The sequence below is a fragment of the Varanus komodoensis genome, unplaced genomic scaffold (assembly GCF_004798865.1).
Source record: "Varanus komodoensis strain SLA01 unplaced genomic scaffold, ASM479886v1 scaffold5, whole genome shotgun sequence".
Taxonomy (NCBI): domain Eukaryota; kingdom Metazoa; phylum Chordata; class Lepidosauria; order Squamata; family Varanidae; genus Varanus; species Varanus komodoensis.
In genome coordinates, this window is record NW_025336087.1 from 39587586 (window position 1) to 39605416 (window position 17831).

Genomic DNA, 17831 nt, shown 5'->3' on the forward strand with positions numbered 1-17831 from the left:
AAAAAAGTGAAAAAGTATTCTGTGAACTGTTATCACATTCAGTAGTTTTGTAACTATAGTTCGATCATGATTCAAACATCTGCTCAAATTATTTATTATTTTTAGGCTACTTTAAGTATGGAAACCATTCAGACAATATAAAAACGAACACAAAGTAATGATGTTCAGTTTAAAAAGCCATGAATGTAAGTAAAACCAGCAGTCCCAAATCAAGAAAAGGCCAACATAAAAGATATGGATCGTCAGAACTTTCCTGAAGATCTGCAAGGCCTGATGAACCCAATGTAAACTCATTCAATATGCAGGGGGCAACTTCTAAAAAGGACGTGTCCCCTGTACTCACCATCATAACTTCTCTTGGTGACAAGCAATGAGAAGAGCCCATGCTGATGACCTCACAGTGCAGGCAGTCCTTCAGGTAACTTGGGCAAACTATTTAAGGCATTAAAAGTCACATGCCAGCACTTTAAAACTGGGCTTAGAAAAATACTGGCAACCAGTGCAATTGGCACAGCATTCATGTCCCTTGAGCCAAACCATTCTCCAGATGAGCAGCCACTCGTTTCTAGATCAGGACAGGTCAGCAGAGCTTCCTTTTGCCTTGTTTTTGGATTGTTTCCTTTCTCACTGTGCAAGCAGTGGTCCTGCCAGGCTGCAGGCAGCACTGAGTACTGCCCTGTAACCACTAGGAGAACACACTAGGATATCTCAAGCTGCTTCATGTTCTTGCTTACTTTCTAAGGTATTATTCATTTGATTTTAGGAATTTCAAGGTAAAACAGTATTATTCAACTGTGAAACAATTCTATCCAACTTAAACTGATATTTTCAATTATCATCTTTGACAAAAGATAATGCCTAATAAGCGTATTTGCTTAGGCAAGATATATATCAGCATAAATGCTCATTGTTAAAATAATTTTAATTATAAAATTGAAGAAATTCCTTTTCACTTTTCAACACATCACTACATATGCCTTGTGAGAACAAGATTTACAGTCATAAGTTGCACATAAAGGGTTTATTTTAAATGTTTTAAGGATAGAGTTACATCATAATTATAAAAATTACTTACAGAATTAAGTAACAGATTTAAAGTGTTTATACTTCTAAATGCAGAGAACAGGGAACTGTCTACATTGTTAAAAAATAAAAAAAAATAAACCAAGCTCTAGAGATGAAGTCATTTACCTAATTTTAAAATGTGAACACGAAGACCTTTGAACTATACACATACCAAGAACCATCCAAATTGCACTAATGATGTAAAATACAAAAAGCACAGCATTTCCAAGGAACCACAAACTTACTTTTTGGTTCTCTGAAATGGTTGCAAGTAATATATCTGTGAAGAAGCCTTCATTTTTAAAGTGTACCAATTTAAGAAGGTTAAAACATAGTGAAAAAGGCTTTTTTCCATTATTGTTTGGGGCTTTTAACATGATTATACTTCAACTTAATTTGAGATTTGGCACAAAAAAGTGTAGTGTTGAGTTTAACTGATTTTTATTTAATTTTGAACAGAGTACATGGTCCCTTCAAACGCTGCATGACACATACAACTGGAAAGTTACCTCCTGTTGGCACTATGTTTGCCTCACCAGTGCATTTAATCCTACTAACCACCATTAAAACAGCACAATAAGCAAATTCACAAAAAACACAAAATAAAAAACCTAAAAACCTAAACATTTTTAACATGCAACTTTTAAGTTTGTTACATTGAACATTCTACCTTCTAAGCATGCAAAAAAGGGATGGTCTGAATTTAAGTCTGTCTTTTAAATTTTTACAGGGCAGCCTGACATCACGCAAAACACACAATATACAATACTACAGCAGGTAAATGGAGAAAGGCCAGTAACTTTTATACACAGATCCATAGCTTGTGCCACCACAAGCCCCATGATAACTTGGAAAACCATGTTGAACCCTTAGATCAAGGAGCCAACATTTAGTTACCAGGGTAACAAGCACTGCATGCAGATCTGAAACATGAGCCTAAAACAAAGCCCAAAGCAGATGGGCAGAGTGTAGAATTAGTCTCAAGCCTAAAAAAAGTGGTCTAAGCTATCAAAAAAGCAGACAATGTGGACACTTAAAAAACCATAAAATTTATACAGAATATAGATTACTCTAAACTGGCAGAATGTGGTGTATTAAGAGACTTGCAGAATACCCCTCTTCCCAGCAACTGCAAGCTCTTAGAACGCAACGTTTTCGGTCTACTTAATCCTCAGCAAGTATCTTGAGACATACCTTGGATTCATTGTTTATGTAGCCCACAATTCAAAAGTACGTTTATGTGTGTATCTTGTGTATGTGTTCAATACACTCACTCATTCTTGTGCCACAAATATCAACTTGGGCTCATGGAGCCAGGCTCAGCTTTGAGATTTACATGCAGGACTCTAAAGAGTCAATAGAAAACATACAGATCTGCAGGATGAAAAACACTGGGTTTGCAAATCTGCTCACTTTGTTCAAGAACACAGGAACATTTATGACTCAGGTACTTAGGGCTTAAGGACTGCATTTGAGAAGCTCTTCATGGAAAAGACAATAGCCTGCCTTTGGTTGCCCATGATGAAATACTGGACATAATGCAACAGTAGCAATGGACAAGAGATTTTAAGATACTGTATGTATAAGGTGAGTATTTATTACCATTAAAGAGCATAATGAGGCACAAGCCTTAAGGCTACAATATGAATTCAGGCAAAAATAAAAAGGGTTTAAACCACATGAAGTTTTAATATGCATACTCACATCAGAGGTAATCTGGACCTCAGAAAGCTGATCAGCAACACTTTTTACTCCTCCTTTAAGCTGTATATAAACAATGGTATTTGGTTCTCATTTACTTGCGCAAAGCAATCACTAACAACTGCAATGCCCTGCCTCAACTTTGTTGCTGTTCTGATATTTTTTCCACTGATTACTTTAAAAAGCTGCCACACGAACCTACCACTTTACAAAAACAGAAATAATAATTAAAAAAGAGTGAATTCTGTGGCTGTGGGCTGCTTATTTACATCCACAATCTGCTGCAGATGGCTGAACCATGGAGACTGCCTAGCTTTCGTTAGATAGTACACCATTAGCATGCAGAACCCTAGTGTTCTTTTAATGAAGTTCACATTAAACAGCATACCTCAAGCAAATACAATGTACAGCACAAAAGGCGACAACAGGTTTGAGTTGTATGTCTTGTCTAGACGCACCCCAAGAAGGCCAGGAAAAGGGGTAGATGCCTTCTTCAACAAAAGACAATTAAATGAGAAGGAATGCAGCAGATAAAAATAGAAGGCAACAAATGATTTTCCTTCTCTACAACACAAGCCTTTAATGCATGAGGACTCTTCTTTCTTGAGGTTTGTCTTTACATGTAACAGATTTCAGTCCACACACAATTATCTAGGTTGCTAGTTTTGATATTGAGACACCCAATAGTTGCTGCGTAGTATTCCTTTAACGTTAACATGAATTACTAGACTGCTATGGCACCAAGCACCTGGGTTCTGCTAGACGATAACAAAAATCCCTACGAGAACTGAAGGCATCTTTGTTCTAAATACTTTGACCAGGTCCTATAATTGCAAATATGGGCTCTTACTCTGCATTTTCTCATCAACTGTGTTACATGTATGTCATGTTCTATTTTCCTGCAACTAAAATGTACAAAACTGTAACTGTAGTTTAACAGCTAAGCTGAACACAGTATACTGATGTTATTTGGGTTAGGCACTCCTTAACACTGCTTAAAACATTTTGTAATCATCTTTGCCCAAACCCCGGAAACAAGAACTGCCAGACAAGAAAACTTAATGTTACATACATGAAAGCAATAATATCAAGCTACACTTGCATGTGGCAGTTGAACAGTTACGAGAGAAACTGAGGGAAAGTTATAACTGGGGAAAAAAATCAGATTAATGATTACATTGCTAGATCCACTCACACAGCTTGAATTTGCAGCTGCTGTTTTCTCTAACTTCATTCACATCCCCCGCCCCCCGCCAAAGACGTCCTTCAAGAAAAGGAATTTCCCTACACAAAATGTGTCATGTTCACATAAAAGTCTATTTGTATAGTTCACAATGGAATAGTTTTCCTGGCAGAGATTGTGAGCTCGCAGGGACATTTAAGCTTTCAAATAAACTGGAAAGCAGTCAAGTCTTCATGTCTACAAATTTTACACTGAAGTTCCACAAGTTTGGCAAACGTTCGCATGGTGGTGTCTAGGATGTCTTCACCAAATCATAGACATAAATATGGAAATCATCATCAAACTTGATGAAATAGACAGAGGGTTTGGCTTCAACTTGATGAATGACCATGCCAGTCCTTTTTGAGCCATCTTCTTTGGCATATTCCACTTGTTTTCCCACTAGGCTGTCCACAACTTCACCAGGTTCCCGTTCTGCTGGAGGTGAATCATCTGAAAATACCAAGTTTCGTTAAGATAAGCGAATTTCAAGGAATGCACTCTCACAATCATTGTCAAAGAGTTGACCAATTAACCCTTCTTAGTTACGCGGAACAATTTAGCGGCTGCTTCAATCCCAGCAGGATGTATATAGCAACATATTCTGACCACAGCAGTTCTAGTTCCTAACCCATGGAAAAATCTACCACTGGATGTACAATTTGGAAAGTAACAGCATTTCTGTTATTCATCTGTAACTCACAAACCCAACTCAAAAACTCATGACTCATACAAAATACAGTTACAGCAAGAAGATTCTGGCTACACTACTCTTTAGAATTTGTTAAAAAGGGAAAGTAGTTAAACCTTTGCAGTTGGTAGATACAGTTTGTAGTACTTTGGGTCAGTTGTTCAAGTGATTCAACATGCATTTTAGCAAATTTATTCAGCTGTATGCAGCACAGGGAAGATAGCAGTTGACTTTATAGCTCCCTCCCCTCCTTGTCTCCCCATGCACAGAGAGCTAGTTCAATAAATTTCTTGTTTAATCTGGATTAAGTACCAATCCAGGCTAGAAAACAAATGGGAACCCCATGATAAGTTCTCTTTTGCTTGTCAATTTGTATCTGCTGTACCAAGTGCTGGTAAATATTGTAATTCACTACGTTATAGAAAATGAACAACTGCATATCCTTGTTTAGGATTTATAATATACTGTAAGTTGTCCAGAGATGACAATGATGGACAGCCTATAAATCTCATAAATAAATAAATAACCATAGATTGTTCTGGGAAGTTCCAGGAAGACAAGGACATAGAGGTGAAAATCGTTTAATGCTGCAAATTAAGCCTAGTGCCATTCATTCATGCTTGTTTAACTTGTGCCTGAGAAACAGTAACAGAATGACCTTAGTTATGGAATTGGCTTCCTCTCTGGCTTGAACTTACTCCATAGAAAGTGGATCATCTTCTATATTTGACCACCATGGGCAATTTTTTGCACTAAACTAGTAAGCTACTTTAAGGTTACTTGACAGCCAATAACACCAATTTTGCTGGTTAGTGACACTGCAAAATGACTGCTACCCTAAATTTTTCTTCTGATAATTCAGGATACAGAGAAAAACTAATGCATGAAGAACCTTGAACAATGAATGTAAACCATTCATTACCACAATACTTAGGGTACTCTTCCAGTACCTCTAAATCACAAACATCTTCTGAGTTTCTTTTTCAAGTGCCTCCTCTGAAGAAAGTTCAGTGGATGGCAACATAGGAAAGGGCTTTCTTAGTAATACCTCCTCTGCTGTGAAATGCTCCCTTCAGTAAGGTCTGCCTGCCATGAAAATTACCATTTTTTCAGTGCTAGGTCAAGCTTTTTCTCTACTCCCAAGCATTTAACAGGATATGCTAAGGCTGTTTAATGAACCTGAAATTTTTATTGCTAAATGCTTAACATCTTTTTTTGTGTGTGCGCATGCAAACATGTTAATAGTTTCATATTATATTATGGTATTCTGTTTTTATGGTGTTAATCTCTGTAAATGCATCATAGAACTTTGGCTACTGGTATATACAATAAATGATATGAAATGTAGGTTATAAAAGGAAAAAACCATCCATAAGACAAAATTCATATAAGATTATATTAAGTACAAACAGAGATATTCAGAAAAGGTGATTCCATTAATGTTTTGAATGTACAAACTATGATGTTTAAGGGTTTTTTTCCCCAATAATATTTGCCTTGTAGGAGGATATGGTCTTTCCTATGGGTATATAGAATATAAACTTAATTTTTTGTTCACAGCTATAATTATCATCCTTGGAACTGTCCTGCTGCTTAGCATTATAGCATCAAAAAGAAATGCTATCTAAAAACTTCACATCAAACCAAATTACTAGACAAGGGTAATGAACTTGTAGCCTTCCAGAAGTTTTGGCCTTCAACACCCCTTATCCCTAGCTAGAAAAGACACTTGAGAGGGATAATGGGAGTTGTCCCTCCTTCCTGTAGACTCTAAGTAGTCATTTGTTAAACAATTGTTCTAATCAAGCATAACTACCTTTCAGAAAAAGCTAGTATTTCTGGCTTCTCTCTGCAGTGGTCCTAAAGTATATTTTTAGCCAGATTTATTTTGCAATAAAGAGCCTAACATGAAGTGTCAAAGAAGTGGAAATATGCCTTTTCTACCACCCTGCATCAAGTTAGGGGATCTCACCAGAAGACAAGTACCCCAGAACTCTGTCTAGAAGCTCAGAGATGGCAACTTTAGACATACCAGATGTCCATGGATCCACAGCTTTGAAGCACTCTCGAGTTGCAAACCCAGCAACCCATAGACCACTCCCAGAGCATGACAAGTACAGGCAGAATAAATCACAACAGGTGAAGTTACACTAACCAATAACTCCCCCATTTATTAGTTTAATATGCAAAAACAATCCAATCACAAACAACTATGTATTAGAGTCTAAATCAGGGGTCCTCAAACGTTTCCATCAGGGGGCCAGTTGAAAACTGCTGGTGCTGGGCGCGGGCTGGAAAGGTGGTGCTGGTGGTGCATGCAGGCTGGCGCAGGGGTGGCATGTGTGGGCACAGGGCGCGCAGCAAGGTGAGGTGAGGCGTGCGAGGGGAGGGGAGGCATGGGCGGGGGCAGGTACATACCACAAGGTGGGCACATGAGGCAGCAGCTTGCTCGCTTGGAGATTGTTTTCTCCGAACAATCAAACCGCTGCCTCCCTGCATGCGGGGTGAGGTGGGCAGCAGAGGGTCCAAATGGGGATGGCAAGCCAGATAAATGGGCATGGAGGGCTGGATCTGGCCCCCGGGCGGTAGTTTGAAGACCCATGGTCTAAATGAACTCCCTCTAGCTTCTGGGACATCAGAACACTGACAGTTACAAATGGAAAGGATGGGATATAATTTTTCCTGGAGCTGGTTGCAATATCTATAGAACACAAAAGGTGGTCTAATTATGCAACTATAAGGAAATGTTATGAATATGAATACCTACATAGCTCTGCACACGCTAAATAGCTAACAGGGATCAATTCTTTCTCTCCTTCCCTCCTGTAACAAAGACACACCTCTCCAAATAGCAAGCTGCCATTCAATCCTGGAGCTGCATTTTGCATGCAGAACATTCAAAATCATGTTAAAATCAGTAGCGGTACGGAACATTCTCTGTTCTTCTTTGCTTTCTGTATGTCTAAAGCATATGAAGACATTATAGCATGTTAGCAGCGTAGTTTATAACAACTGTATTTCGTGTTAGTACTCCAGTTCAGCTACAACTCTCTTTACTCAATCAAGTCGGAAGCATCTTAAATAGATTTTCTTTATAGAATATTAAACAAACTTACTGGAATCGGGCATAATACGGAGATCACCTTCTTTATAGTCATCTAAGAGTTGGTACATGTACAAGACGGGATCCTTCTCATAGGTAATATAAAACCATGTGTTCATTATAGGTGCTCGAGCCAAGACCATTCCCCTCCATTCATCTTTTGAGCCATCTTCTGTCTCAAACATATGTTCTACTGCTTTGCCAATCATTGTGTCAGCTAGGTGGGCATCACTGATTCGAGATGAAGCTGGAAAATAGACCAACAGTTAGTTAACATTTTTCTAGTAGTGTGGCTGCTACTTCTTAAGATGTCAGAAAAATAGTATGGTTTATTCAGGCTGAGGTAGAAGGCTCTGTCTGTGGTTACATAATGAACAATTCCCTGCTATCATATTGAGATAGAGAAGTTATTTCAATAATCATTATAGCTCAGAGGTTAAAGGAAATCATTTTGATTAGAGGCACTGAAGAAATCAAATGCATTAGGAACTTCACAAGCCTGTTTTTAGAAATGGCTATAACAAGGAGAGAGGAACTACCAACATATTTACTGAATTTTGAAGTCAGACATTAATTGCTGGTTGAAAGAAATAAAATGTTAGAAATATGATACTATGGTCTACTATTCAAATAAAATGACAAACAGCATGCACAACTCCTAGAGAGCACCCCAAGTGCTTTGCTAGGTTTAGGTATTAAATAAAGGCCTGAAATAACTATCTTGTTATTTGGAGCATATCAACTAAAAATAGCCACTGCTTATTTGGCGCACAAGAGGTAAACAAGCTGAGTCAGCTGAGTTTGAGGGACAATAACTAATTCTTCTAACCAGATTGACATACTTAAGGAAACACACAAGTATATTGGGTGTAATGGGCATAGCCTAGATGGGGTCTCAAGTCCTGTGCTTTTAATCAAGCAAATATTTGCCAGTGAGAGATAACATAGGGATCCTTTACTAAGTACCTAAAGATATCACTGTGCACTATTAAGTTCCATTTTATCCCTCTAAGATTAGACAGTTATTTTATTAAATCTAAATCTAATTTTATATTGTACAATGTATGTCTTCATACTGCTGGGTCAAATAGAAAAATCCCATCAAACCTTGCATCTCATTTAGTATAGAGGTCAACAAAATGCTTGCAGGAAGTTCACAAGGAGGACATAAAGGTAACAGCTCTAGTCTGGTTTCACTCATCCAGAGCATACAGTGATTTTTTTAGAAATATTCACTCCCCACACATTTGACTGCTCCATATTTTGTTGCATGACAACCTGGAACTAAAATGGATTTAACTTGCATTGCTGGATTTTATGTAAGCAAGATAACTCAACACTGTGAAGATACAAAATATCTTTCCTGTGGCACAAAAGTTAAATGAATAGAAAGGAACAGGCATTTGTTGGCTGCATATGTATTAACCCCATCCTGCCTGAGTAAATACTTGGTGGAAGCACTTTTGGCAGCAATTACAACTGTGCATCTTCTTGACTAGGTCTCTATCAACTTCGTGCATCTGGATCCTGCAATATTTTGGCATTCTTCCTAGTGAAACTACTCTAGATCTGTGAGACTGAATGCTGACTATTGGTGAACACCAACTTTCAAGTCTTGCCACAGATCCTCAACAGTCTGGGCTTTGACTGGACCATTCGACGACATCCATATGATTTTCACATACTCCAGTGTTAATTTGGCTGTGTGTTCAGAATCACTCTCCTGTTGGTAGGTGAACCTGCATGCCAGTCTTGGCTTCCAGGCAGACTGAAACACATGTTCTTTTAGAATCACCATGTCTTTCGCTCCATCCATCTTGCCCTCAATCCTGGTGTTAAAGAAAAGCAGTCCTAAAACATGATGTTGCCACCACCACCAAGCTTCACTGCATGGATGGTGGTTTCAGGGCATAACATTTTACAGCAAGGCAAGAAAGTTCAATTTTGATCAGATCAGACCAACAAATCCCTTTCTACATGTTTGCTAGATCACCCCCTGCTTTTTTGCAAACTCCAAATGAGCTCTGACAAAAGATTGGCACAGTAATGGTTTTCTTCTTGCCACTCTTCCATTAATCTCTGTTTCAAAAAGCATGCAGGTGATAGCTGTCCTATGGGGGGTTTCTCCTGTCTCAGCCACTGATATTTCTAGCTTCTTCAAAGTTAATCATTGGCCTCATTGCTTATCTAACTAATGCCCTCCTAACCCAAGAAGAGATTTGGTTGACAACCTTTTCAAAGTAGAATCACAGTTGCAACAATTCTTAATACTGGATTCAATGTTGTTCCAAGAAGATACTTATAGTTTGGGAAAAACTCTGGTAAGTGTTGTGCAGAACTTTATCCCAGAGTTTTGATAGCTTCTTGGTCTTTCTGATGTTGATTTTAGGAATGTGCTCCAACAAAATGTGGGGCCTTCCAGAAATGACTATTTAATCTGAGTCATGTGGCACTGGAACTGCACACAAGTGGGTGCCATTCAACTACCTACAATCCTCTGGAGGCAGTTGCACAAAAACTTAGGTATTACACAACAAAGTGAGCGAGCATTTATGCATCCAACAAATGCCTGTTTTTGTTTACTTTAATACCATGATAAAACATATTCTGCATCTTCACAAAGTTGAGTATCTGGTATACATCAAGAGGTAGCAATGCCAATTAAATCTATTTCAATTTCAGGTTCTAGCACATCAGAATATTGAAAAATCAAAGTGTGAGGGCTGTGAACAGTTTTGCATGGCACTCTACTGCCTTTGAATCTGAAGTATGCAGACAGCCATCAGTACCATCAGCCAGTGACAGAAATCTTCTCCTTCAGTTTGCATAGTCTCGTAATAAAGACACCTAACCTGGTGACCACTATCAGATCCTATGGCAAAGAATTCCATAAACTGTGTGTTGTATGAAGTATTGTTTGTTTTAGTAGTAGATCTTAGAGGAACAAATCAGTTTCACTGGATGGTAAAGTTCTAGTTTTATGAAAGAGGAAAAGAAATATCCATCTAGTTACTGCATGTCATGCATATTTTTTTCAAAACTGTCATATCCAGCTCCAAAGATGCTTTGGGAAGTTTCTCAATCCATCTTTGTAACTCAAAGCATAATCTACTATTTTAGTGGCATGGACTGCCTTGAATCATTTAGGCTGGTGAACAGCTGAGACTCTGGACAGAGCCCTGCTCTAGTAACCTCCCTTAGACTAGACTCCTCCCTTCCTTTTAAGACAGGTCAGAAAGATGAGTTAGCAAGCCAGTCAAGACATCTGAACTAACTGGGATGGGATATTATTGTATCAAACCTATGCCATGCCCATTGTGTTGGCAACCAGTCTGCTTCCAAGTTCAATGTAAAGAGCTGGCCTTGATTATTAAAGCCCTTTGTGACTTAGAGGACTACCTCTCTCTGTACACTGATCTTTAGTAGAGATCAATTGCACTTTGGCAAGGGCCCCTGCTGTATGCAGCAATCAACTGCTCCCAGGGAGAGTGCCTTTCCAGTAGTGGTGCCCCAATTATAGAATGCTTTCTCTCTGGGAAAGTTTTCTTGGTGCCTTTGTCCTTATAGCACCATGACTTTTCTATTTTCCCTGGTCTTTTACACAGAATTTTAGCCCTGCTAATAGCTTATCTGACTTTTAGTAGCCTGCTGTGTTTTAGTCTGTGTTTTATATTTAGATTTGCATGAATTGTATTTTAGTTATTTTTGTACTTCTTTATATAAACCATCCAGAAGCTTTATTGAAAGGAAGTATAAGCGTATCTATAATTCATAAATAATCTCTGGACCAAAGAGTAGGTGGTGGCTGGGGCAGATGGTGGTACCTGGTGAAGGGTGTGGAGTCTTCTGGAAAAGGCCCAAAGACTGGACTGGGTCTCCAGAAGAGCTGAAGTTAGCCCATGGGCCGGAGGTATCCCATTTCTGCATTGTTACAATAATTTCTTTTCCAGATGCCTTCATGAACTTGCCCCATTTCTCAAACTCTACTGGAATGGGGGCAAAAGTATGGTGACAGCACTGAATTACTTTGTGTACCTGGTACTACTAAAAACAGCAATCCTGTGCAGGTATCTCTTTGTTTATCGGATTCTATATGCTCGGTGGACATAGTATTCATAATCACATCCAAGGAAATGTATTTGTCTTGAACTGGATTCTTCCAGCTGCAGTTCTAAGACTGCTTAGAAACTCCAATTAAATAGATAAAATTGTATCAACCTACAAATCAGAAGATGCTTTGAAGATTTCGACAGGAGGATGGATAAGTTTTACAAATAGATAATAAATTTGAAAAGAGACGATTGTTAAAGCAGTCGATACATTTTGTAGAACAATTTTTTAGAAATGTCTTTATCCTTAAAGTCCTAAATGGTTTTATTTGAGTCTACCAATGAAGCCGTTTGCAGGGCAATGTTAAAATTTTAAGTTTACCACCTATATTGCTGATAATCTATTTCCCATCTTTCTTCAGCTTTTGGCAATGTAAACCAACTTGGATGCTCAAAATCAACACATCAGGCACTTACCAACTCTATCGGGGAGGACTTCAAGCGCTGAAACCCGCTCATCTTTGTGCAATTCTAGTCCATACACACAATCAAATCCATCATATTTAATAAGGTAGAGAGAGGGGTTTACAGGAACCTGGTCTAGGACTGTGCCTTTCCACTGTGTCACAGGTCCACTCCCTTCTTTCCATCCATGCTGTATTCTGCAGCCCACAATATTCCTCCTGGGTTGAGAAATGGGTTTGCTTGGTCCCACGTTGTTTCGATGCTTTCTGTATTTAAACATACATTCATAAGACAACTGAATTATTCCAATATATTCTGCAGAGTAAAGCACCTGAAACTAGGGTAAACTTGTATTTGAGTCCCCTTAACTACATAACCCAAAATTGTGCAAGCTTATTTTTAAGAACATGTCCAGGCCACACTAGACCTCTGTGTAAGAATGCAAGAACAACCATGCTGAATTGGACTAAGGGTCCATCTATTCTAGCATTTTGTTCACACGATGACTTGCCCAGTTGCTCAAAGGAAACTCACAAATCAGGATATACCACGCTCTGGTAACTTCCCGGTTGGACTATTATCACACGCTCTACATGGGGCTGCCTTGAAGATGGTCCGGATACTTCAACTGGTTCAAAATAGAGCTGCCAGATTGCTGTCAGGGGCCAGTCGCAAGTGTCATATAACACTGGTCTTCTATCAGCTTCACTGGCTCCCCATTGCAGTCTGGGTCCAATTTAAGATGCTGATATTAATGTATAAAGCCCTAAACGGCATGGGACCAGGATACCTGAAGGAACATCTTTTTCCCTATATGCCCTGCTCTGAGAACCCTCCTTGAAGGCGGTTAGGAGAGAACACTTGGAGGAGGGCTTTCTCTGCAGTGGTGCTGGGCCCAGCGATGGACTGTGCTCCCCAGAGAGGTTTGCCTGGCGCCAATGTTACATGCTTTTCAGCGCCAGGTCAAGACCATTTTATTTATCCTATATTTTGAAGTTTAAATATTTTAATTATGTTTTTATCCTCAGTCATGTGTTATGATTTATTAGGTGTTTTATATTGTAAACCATCCAGAGACAAACTAATGGATGGGATAGAAATACCCTAATAAACATAGGCACACCACCACCTCCCACTCTGCCCAAGGGCTTCAGCAACTAGTATAACCTCAGCATATTGCTTCTGATAGTGGAGGAAGCATATGGTCATCACAGGGGACAAGGAGGGATAAAATTATAATAAAAATATGCACCAGCCACACTTTCTCACGAGCACTATGATATGCTACAGAGAGAGCACTGTAGCCCTCTCTCATGGCAAATATCTCCAGATACAGAATGAGGAAACGTCCTGGACCAAGGGGTCACCTACTTCGTGAATTTTCAGAACTATCCCAGAATCTATGAAGTAGCGAGTCCTGAACCAACTCAAAGAAATGCCTGCGACTCTAAGCGGGAACTGTAGTTTGGACCAGAGAAACGCTAGTCTCAGATACACAACCTGGAGTTCTCCAGATGCCTTTGAATATAGCTCTCTGACCATTGCCCTTCCCAGAAGGCCACCAGGTTGCCTACTAAGTCTCAAGGTATACCTCTACAGTTAGATGTGCCGGCCTCTTCATTACTTGACGACTAAGATACAGGAGACTCTGTGCTCCTGCTTGAATCCAAAGATGCATGGAACTCCTTCTCTTCATGCAACAGGGATTTTCCGCTTCCCTATTTCTGAACCTTCCCTCTAGAAAAGCTTTGTGTGTGTGTGAGGGGAAGTAGGTGGGGATTTTGAAAATGCAGGCTCTCCCTCATTCAGGTACTCAGTGACTGCCTCTGCTCGATATGATTGCCTTCTGCACTTGAGATGCAAGTCACAGGAAAAATTGTAGAAGGGCTACTTAGGGTAAGCTCAACTATAAAATATTTGATGTCTACCTAGGAAATTCCTGTCAATAAGCCTTAGGGCTAAGTTTGTACTGAAGTATGAAAAATGTGATTATGAGACTTCCCTTTTGCTCTAGGAATTTCTCCAACTCTGGTGCAGGACATTTTGATTGCAATTCAGGGAACTTCAGATAATTTCACATAACAATTTATTTCTTGTCTCTTAAGTGTGTATTTGGAACACAAGGGGAACACAACATGCCAACCAAAAATATCACAGGACTTGGCTCTCAAAGTCTGTGATTCATGACTGGTAGTTGAAAGACCGCTTACATTGTCCAATTCTTAACTCACTCATTTTTATTTTTTCATAAAGCATCAGCAAGTGCTACACAAAGCTTAATTAAATATTATGGCTACAACCAAAAGGAGCTTAGGATTCTTAGGAACAAAACATCTAATTCTTAGGAACAAAACATCAGTGAAGCTCCTGAATAAAGTAGCAAGCCTCAATAAAGCTGACACTCCTAAAACTTTGTATATACCACAAAAGTTGCAAGACAGTGGATAAAGGTTCACCAAACCACTTACTTGTGGGAAGCTCTCTTCTTCATCATGCTGGCAGACACACCTGCATGCCCTACAAGAAAGAGGGCAATAGTGACTCAGCCAGCAGGCATAGGTTCATACAGATTAAGCTTAAACTTTTTCTCACACACAGTATCAACTTGCTGTGGTTACAAATGTTCAGTTTAATACCCAGCACACAGTATATGCCAATGAAATATTAACAGTACTAATTTATGCGGCTTTAGACAACCAAGCTTTACATTTCACTTGTAAGAGCATTACTGCCACCAGCAGACCAGAGTCAGATATCTGGGGCATACAATTCCCTCATCTGGCTCCCCTCAGGTACAGCAGAGGGGTTTTATTTTCCTGCTCATTGGGAGTTTCTTCAGCAAGGTCACAGCTCAAGACATCTCTTTTACATACCTCAGATAAGACACCAAACTTTAGTGCAGTTTGATGTCCATCTCTCCGTTCAGGCAGAGCCCATTATCTTTTTTCCTTTTCCTCATGACAGGGTGGATGAAAAACAAGGATTTAAAAAAAATTAAAAATGATTTTTTAAAAATTCAAATTGGATTAAAAAAAATAAAATGCTTTGAGGTAAAATCTATCTACAAATAGTTTTTTTATTTAAGATACATTACAGTCCAAAGGTTATTCATCATGAAATAGGGATTAGTTTGTAATTACATGAGGCTGCATATTCATGCAATTTTTAAATTTTTTAGTAAATGAATTCCATTAATCCCTTTACAATGTTGTGCTTTTCCAGGGGTTTCTATAAGATTACTGGGAAAATTTTCTATACAGAAGATGTTATCACAGATGCTTGGTTTTACAGTTCTCCAAGTTGTGAATTTGTGTCTGCAGAGATCACATGTCTCTTCTTCACAGCAAAAATGTTACAAAATAAACATGCAGACTTGAGAAAAAACTTAATTCCATTGTTCCTTTGCAAATCTATGTGCACAGAATCAAACCCTTGCCTCTTAAGTGCTAAGTTTCAAAATAATTCTATGACCAGAAGAAAATTGTTGGGAGTGGAATAGATCTACACAAGAAACTAAGAGTGAAGAGGGTAGGGTGAGCCGTAAAAATGAAAGTGAACCCCTTTGAGCAGAATACTCCACAAGTGTTTGGATCTTTTCATGTATAGTCTGATGTTTATCATATTCTTGTTCCCCTGGAGAAAACCTGTACTGGCAGCAAGCCATAAAAGGAAATGCTTTAATAAATATTTGGGAATATTTTAATATTCTTTGGGAATATTTTAATAAAGGTCCTCTACCTACAGGTAAAGCAGGCATGCATGCAAATTATGCAGAAAATCAGGATTTAAATCTAGTCTTACTGACTAGTGATTTAAATCAAATCTACCCTGCCTCATGACATAAAAGTCCATGGGTGGGATCCAAACATTTACATGCTTGGGGTAGACTCATTGAAATCCATGGAACTCAAGCTAGCCATTACTAGCTTGTCCCATAGAAATGATCTACTTCTAAGCATGACTAAGTGCTAATCTGACCACAAACATGGTCATGCTTTTGTCCACTTTCTTACAGATGAATCCAGTCTTCATGATTTTTTTTCAGGTTTCAGAATGACATACTAGCACCAGGACTAGGTCTAGGAAATTCCGATAATGTGCCTTTCTTGCATAGTAGTTTTCCAGAATTTCTCCATTATACACTTTAGTCCATGTACTTCCAAAAGCCTGGCTGACACAGAAGTTACAGGCACAACTTCCACCAATCAAGGGTATCTTAGATCATGTCCATCATCACAAGAAAAGCTGATTTGTCAGATGCTTTCTGTAAAAATTATCTTCAACACTGCCATGTATAAACTGATTGGTCATAGTTCAAAAAATCACACACATGCATTATGGAGCTAGACTCCACCAATCATTTCTTTGTACCTTTGATGACTATCCATCTGTAAGTACCTAAATTAAAATAAAACCAAGGGATACCCTTGATCTGGTAACTATTATTTTCCTATCACAGTTGCCTTCAGTAATTTGTTCCCTGGAAGAGACTCTTTCAAAATCAATTATCCCATCGGCTGGATCCACATCATCAAGCAACACTAAACCTCTGCCCCCAAGCATAACTGGCCAAGAATCCTGGATAAGAGAATCCAGAAGGTGAATCAGGTATCACTACCTAGAGAGATGGATGCTATCCATCACATTATTTCCTGTCCAGATGCCTATATATGGATGCTGACTTCTGGCCTAGTAGCTTAAGTCTTTGTGCCAGGTCAGGAAACACCTAACAGCTAAACAGTCAAACAATTCTAACTATCTGATTCCTACCTAGACTTGCCTTTATTTTTTAATACTTTTTCTTTTGTTTTATCAATGCAGATCCTTGGAAATAGGGATGGGGGACCACCACTTTAACATGGTGTGAGTCTACAAACTCTTTATATGCACGTGTCTAAGTATGCAAGTTATGTTATTTTTATTACTTCAACCTACATTGACCTTTTTGCATAGAGCACCTTAGGTATAGAATTAAAAAACTTTTACTAATCAGTAACATATGAACAACATGTAAAACTAAGTAAGGATATCAGGAGGGGCTATATTATTTGACTTGTCTTAATATATGCTAATCAAGTCAGTTTGATGAGCCAAAAGCCTGTCCAGATTTTCACTTCACAGAGAAACAGGCTTTCAGAAAAAGGAAAAAAAGAAAAAGAAAAAACCTGGGGAAAAAACCTTCAAGCAGTAGCTTAAGGCCATTAAGGAGATGAACAACTTCCACCCACTCTTTGCACATGGCACCTATTTAAACTAGAAGCACTATATTACTGTGCATGTGGAACCTCCCGATGCCAGAATCCGGAAAGGCTAGCTCAGTTATTCAGCTGTACATAGTACACTAAAGAGCAAATGAACCTGGAACCAATTACTCCATGAAAACAAAGGAGTTTTAAAAACAATTGCCCAAGAACAAATTTGCTGCCTGGCATCTTCACCAAATACTGGTCCTGTGTATCTTTAACACAGAAGTGTTCACTGGAGATGCCAGATTTGTTTACCATGCTATAGGAGGCTCAAGAGTACCTAACAAGG

The 17831-nt window shown here is 38.8% G+C and overlaps 1 protein-coding gene across 8 annotated transcripts in view; it reads right to left on the reverse strand.

Moving 5' to 3' along the window:
- Positions 1–904: 904 nt before the first annotated feature.
- SPIN1 (spindlin 1) overlaps positions 905–17831 on the reverse strand; it is a 51547-nt gene continuing 34620 nt past the window's right edge. For 4 of the 8 annotated variants that reach the window (XM_044445990.1, XM_044445991.1, XM_044445992.1 and 1 more), the window contains 5 exons: positions 15170–15250; positions 14765–14813; positions 12309–12562; positions 7796–8029; positions 905–4441 (listed from right to left, as the gene is read on the reverse strand). In XM_044445990.1, coding sequence (XP_044301925.1) covers positions 4242–4441; positions 7796–8029; positions 12309–12562; positions 14765–14790 — 714 coding nt within the window. In that variant the 5' untranslated portion in view covers positions 14791–14813; positions 15170–15250 and the 3' untranslated portion in view covers positions 905–4241. The remainder of the gene's footprint in view (positions 4442–7795; positions 8030–12308; positions 12563–14764; positions 14814–15169; positions 15251–17831) is intronic. The other 4 variants (XM_044445987.1, XM_044445984.1, XM_044445986.1 and 1 more) reach the window with 1 other exon arrangement.